The sequence below is a fragment of the Panicum hallii genome, chromosome 2 (assembly GCF_002211085.1).
Source record: "Panicum hallii strain FIL2 chromosome 2, PHallii_v3.1, whole genome shotgun sequence".
NCBI lineage: Eukaryota > Viridiplantae > Streptophyta > Magnoliopsida > Poales > Poaceae > Panicum > Panicum hallii.
Genome location: NC_038043.1, coordinates 2,025,938 through 2,031,984, shown reverse-complemented (window position 1 = coordinate 2,031,984; position 6,047 = coordinate 2,025,938). Strand labels below are relative to the sequence as shown.

The window sequence follows — 6,047 nt, the reverse complement described above, 5'->3', positions numbered from 1 at the left end:
CACCGAATTAAGCATCATGATGAAGTGAGTAAACCAAAAATAAACAATAGCATGCCGTAGTATATACAACAATTTCCTTCAAAGTACAAACAGATGTATCAACCAAAGTAAAGTACAAACAGATGTATCAACAACATTAAGACATTCCTGCCAAATTCGAAGCTTAGCTTAAGATGGAGCTATTGGAGGAGGTGGGAGGACAGACCAGCTCAGAGCCACTGCTGGAGAGAATGCCGGTTGCCGCAGACGCATAGTTGGACGCCTTGGATCATTCCATCAACGTTGCTGAGGCCAACACTGCCGATGCCCATGCGCATGCTCTGCTCAAGGTACGGAGGCACGAAGGGGGGCCCCAGCTTCTCCGCAGCAATACAACAAATGGGCTAAGAAATCAAGAGATGGGGAAAGAATTGTTGGGAACAGCGCTAAGAAAAAGATGTTGTTAAACCAGGAAAAACACAAGAACAATAGATCCAGGAAACCAACAAGTGAGCCAAGAATTGACACAAACTAGCCTAGAGAGATCGAAAAGAAAGATTAGGAACTAGCCAATCCATGGGTATACCAAGAAGTTACAAAAGTAGTCCCTGTAAACCAACCCCCTAAAGCGAAATAAGCACAAGGAAAGAGCAATAGGCCGGACCATCCTATAAAAACGAAACGGTCCCTTCGTAACCAGTCGTCCATAATATCAAATAGATCATTTTCTATCTTCCAACAATCTTCTCTTTATTATTCCACGGGTGGAACATAAGTGACACGAGCCAGTACGCGAGCGTAGGAATGGAGCGAGCAAGATTCCTTTGGACTTACTTTGGTTTTGCATATATTATCATATAGAAAGAAACGTAGCGGATTCCGTATCTAGTTTGTGTCTTATTATTCAACATGGATCGCAGCGCAGGAATCAAATCAACGAGAAATACTATACAATACTATACTAGAAACTAGAACTAGACTAGACTAGAAATTTCTAGTAGCGAAGGAAAAGCGTGAAACAATGTCATGTCGCGACTCGACATGTTAGAAGGAGCTAAATCAATAGGTGCCGGAGCTGCTACAATTGCTTTAGCGGGAGCTGCTGTCGGTATTGGAATTATTCGGACCATTTTTCCTAGTGTCATTCCATTGTTCATTGCGAATCTCAAAAAGAGAATTTTGAATGTCTCCTCCTTTTTTGATTTTCTGCAATTGAAATATCCATATTGGATCTTCTTTTTTAAAATTTCCATTTTCGTTTTTCTAGTCTTTTTGCGTATAATCCTCCCCCTAGGACTACTTTTCTCCCATCTGGCTTGCTCCTCCGCTTTTTTTCTTATAACACTGCCGCCAGAGATTCAAAACCCACAGGCTCTAGCTCATTTAGAAGGGCTAAACTTCTATCTGAGCCTTACGAGCAGGATCCGAGTGGGTTGCGTTCATTCAGCAGGAGCTGAATCACAACACCCCTCTGGAGGACATACCTGGGCGGCTAAGGCTCTTCCTAATGGAAGAAAGGACATCAAGCCTCAAACTTGATCTAATTCAGGAATTTCTTTCACAGTACGCGAGGAACGAAGCCGTACTTCCCGTCGAGCCCTACCTTTTGGAGCAGGCGCTTCGTTCCTATTTAGATTTTATTCGTGGAACAGATAATTTCTCCATTCTCCAGGCAGCTTATCAGGATCTGCGGGAGAATGAGGGAGGATCTGTTTTTTTTTCTGAAGTTGTTTCGCACAACCGTGATTTCCTGGAAGCCCAAAGCGCCAAAAGGACGTGGATAGAGGCGGAACGGAGATGGTTGTATAAAAAAATAACAATTGCTACAGCAAGGCTCGAAAGAGCTGAATTCCTACATACACAACTAATCTTCCAATGGGAAGATCAACTGAGGGGGAGGAATATTAATATTAATGATATGCCGCTTGGATCTGCAAATGACCAGGCGTGATCAGTCTCTTAGACGGTTTAAAAACCACTTTTTCATACTTTCAAAGCAACAAGCACCTTTATGTGACCTAACAGGACTTTTGAATTAACTCAGTGATTTTGCAGACGGAGGAGAGGAAATGAAAGCAGAAGAAGTTATCGAAACTCGGAACCACATGTTCAATCTTTTTTTAGCGGTTTCCCCAGAGATCTTTCTCATTAACGCAACCTTCATTTTGCTCATTCATGGAGTTGTATTTAGTACCTCTAAGAAAGATGATTATCCACCGTTAGTTAGTAATGTGGGTTGGCTTGGATTACTTAGTGTTGCGCGCCTAGGAGGGCAGCGCGCTTGGGATGCGGAGGAGCTATTATCGCCCAGCTCCCTAACCTAATGCGGCCGGACCGCAGGGAACCTTAGCATGGGGGGACGTCCTAATCCTTTTGCCGCCCAAGGCTGGCTAATCGTACGCAGCAGGAGCAAGGGAACTCCCCTGGTTCAGGAAGGCACATGAGTCCGAACGCTATTATGAATGTGCGACCGACACTACACTACGTAGGTACCTGTGCATGCAGGTGAGGCGTCGGTCGGTCCTAAAAACGGCGGCAGCTAGCGAGGAGTTAACGACCGGACGTGCTGCAACCTAGGGATCACCAGGCAGCTCTTTCGCTCTATAGGGATATCGGGGGGGGGGCATAGCACAATTCTTCTTGGAGGAGGGTTGGTTTGCCCAGGTGACTGATCCTGCCATAATATACTCCCGCCAATTCTATTGCACCGGCAACCGAAGTCGAACATACATACGACGATCTTCATGCGTGAAGGGACGGGAGGAAAGAAAGGGCGGTAGATGATAATGCGAAAGGGCGCCGCGTCTGGGCGGGCGGGCTGAATGGATGAGCGAAAGATGCCATGGAGTGGGGAATATCCCCAGTCTAAAGTTATACAACTAAATGCACTTCAAGGTGCTGCCGAGGAACTGGGGGACCTTCTCGAGCACAGGATAGGCAATTGAGAGATAGAGTTAGCCTATTCGTTATGGGGAATCAATGCTCCGGACCGAATAGTTACCTCCTTTTCTTTCTCTGGCGCATATTAGCTTAGCAGCGCTCAAAAGGCCCAGGTTGGTTTGTTTGGCTTCCTCTCTTAGGCCACTTTCCTTACCTTACTCCCGCAACACTCCCACTCCAAGCTACGCCTGCTGAGCAAGATGCATTGCGATTTCCTCTTCTGTGGACGCACCTTCGCCTCACCATGACCCGGGACGGGAAGAGAAAGACTTTGATTTTTCCGGCGGGCTTGATAGTAAAGCCAAAGAAAGACGCCCCAAGACAAGGTACAACTGTTGGGAAGGGGACATGATCAATAGAACCCGGCTGGATCCGGGCTGGGATAGTGGCGCCCATTCCTAACCAGTTCAGAAAAGGTTCGCTCATGCTGGAGGTACTAACCACTTAGTGATCGGTCCGCTAGTTCACGCAAATCCGAAGAAGTTATCACGGACGAGCCACATGCAGGGAAACTTGCACGTGTGGTTCTGGCCGGGCTTTCCTTCGGTATCTAATAACCTTGCTTCTGCTCGCCGCTGGCGCACCTCTCCTAACTATTGCCCATTTATTCTGGAATAATTTTTTTTAGGAGGGACAATTTTACATATTTCTGCCAAATCCTTCTATTATTAAGTACGGCTGGTACCATTTCGATGTGTTTCGATTCTTTCGAAAAAGAGAGGTTTGATGCTTTTGAATTCATTGTATTAATTCCACTTCCTACTCGCAGTATGCTCTTAATGATCCCGGCTCATGATTTAATTGCCATGTATTTAGCTATTGAGCTTCAAAGTTTATGTTTTTATGTGATCGCAGCATCAAAAAGAAAGTCTGAATTTTCCACGGAAGCCGGCTCAAAATATTTGATCTTAGGTGCATTTCCCTCTGGAATATTATTGTTCGGGTGCGACCGGACTACTACCGATCAATTTTTGGAAACTTCTTTATAGACTTGTAGAGACCCTCTATGTAGTTGTAATTCTTGGGCAATCGATCTACTTTCCCCATAGCCCTAAGGCAGTGTCTCGATCTCCTACGTGCGAAAGATAAGATACGGGAGACGGGGTCCTATGGTATGGGTCTTCGACCCTTGGTCTAATTCCACGACGGAGAGTCGGCGTGGCGTAAAGTGAAGATTGGGGGGAATAGAGCGAAATCCCCGTCTGGGGTATTCCGAAGGTGTAACCTAGGCAACGAAAAAGGGGCCCGATACTTAAACTAAAGGAGCGACCTGTTGGTTCACCAAACCCCGACCCAGTGTCACACGTTCTCCAGGTCCGAAGGGATCCAGTGCCCAACTACCGACTCCTCCCGGAATTGCGTTATCGGAGCCGAGCCAGGAATAGCCGTTAGTGGACACCTACCACTTTTCACCGGTTAGAGAGGCCCTCTTTAATACATTAAGAAAATATGTTCACAGGGGCCAGAAAGACTCGGTCATAGGAACTTAAACCACCTACGCGCTGGTAAACGAAAACCACCTCGACCGGATCTACCGAACGAAGAAGGCCGCCCCGTCGAAAGAATTAACACGCCAAAAGGGCCACCAGCTTTCCCCAAAAAAAGGGGAGATCCGCTGCTTACTGCTCACGGAAACATCCGACCTTATCGTCAAGTCGTCCGCCTATCTTTCTGATCTCATTCGTTTTCCGATCGCATAAAAAGATAAAAAAATAAATAATGTGAGAATGTAGTTACAGATGTGAAAAAAGTCAATATCTCTCTGTCTTTTCTCTGGATCATTCATTTACAAAGTTCTTTAAAAGAAGAAAACCGATCGACCATTCTCCGCGGAAGATAGGTAAACATTTGACGAGCGAAAAAAAACACGTGAGAAAGACCGAAAAACCCATTCTCCCTAAATGGTTTACCTATACTGAATGGAAGGTTTATGACATGGGAAGATTTTCCAGAATATGAGCAAGGGTAAAGGATTCATCACTTGCTGGGCTTTCAGGGAGTAATAGGAGGGGTTGGGAATTGATCGTTGAAATCATCACACCAGAGCATATGAACTTGAGGTGGGGGCTCAATCTCGTCAGTCTCCCGGATTCCAGTCATGTCTCTACCATCGGTTTCTCCCTTTTCTCCGGCTGGCGTAATAAGGAGGGAGTCAGAGACTACCAACTCGACAATGTTGGCTCGATCATGTTTATATTGGCAGGAGGAAGTACAGCATGAGTGGGTAGGGGATTAGTAGTGACATTAGGACGGTTTGCCCTTGGCGGCTCAATTTTCCCTGAATCAATAAGGTCTTGGATGTCATGTTTAAGCCTTAAACACTTTTGGCCTTTTGTCTGATGGTACTTGCAGTAGGCATTGGCTTTGTACCTAGGAGGAAGAGGATCTGGTGGCGGAGATGGGGGAAAAGGCGTCAGTACACCATGCTTCTTAAGCTTATTTTCCAAGGCGCGGCTGAGAGTTATGCCGAACGGAGTGAAAGTCCTGAGTGTCTTTGGTTTTCCGTCAGACAAGATATTCACTTCACTGTTCTTGCTTGTTCCCCCCAGGGCTATCTTCTTTCCTTTTGGATCTGCCTCTTTGACCTGTGATCCATGAGTCCCATTGTAGATAGCATCTTCAATACGAGTGGCTGCTTCAATCAAAGAGTCATAAGTGGTCATCGCTTGGAAATCGAAATAGTCATGGTATTGCCTACTCATGTTATTCATCATTATCCGAACTTGTTCCTTTTCTGGGGAGAGATCAATCACTTGGGCTGCTTTGGCCTTCCAACGGGCCAGGAAATTGGTCACAATCATAAAAGACCTGAACCGGAGGTGCTTGAGGTGCAGTAGAAGGAACAGACTTTGATTGATGAGAGATTTTGGATAAGAGTTCATAAAAGGCGCTAGCCTGTTTCATGGTCAGGAAGGGAAAGGAAAGAGCTGGGTTTCTAACAAAAAAGGAAACGTTTCCTTTTTTTTTGTTAGAAAACGAGCTTCTGGCAAAGCATCGGGAGGGAGTGTCATTGACCCATTCCTACTGCTTCTTTGATTCATCAATTCCCATCTATGAATTATGGATCCAATTCGGTATCTTGCGTAGGAATTCATGTTGTCAACGAGGATCTTAGCCCCTTCTTGTTG

General features: G+C 45.7%; 1 protein-coding gene across 1 annotated transcript; it reads left to right on the top strand.

Annotated features, from left to right (window-relative positions):
• Window positions 1–886: 886 nt before the first annotated feature.
• LOC112880636 lies at window positions 887–2,097 on the top strand. The gene is given in 2 exon segments (XM_025945360.1): window positions 887–1,400; window positions 1,402–2,097. Coding segments are annotated over 2 exon segments (924 nt in total). The 5' UTR covers window positions 887–1,005; the 3' UTR covers window positions 1,931–2,097.
• The last annotated feature ends 3,950 nt before the right edge of the window (window positions 2,098–6,047 follow it).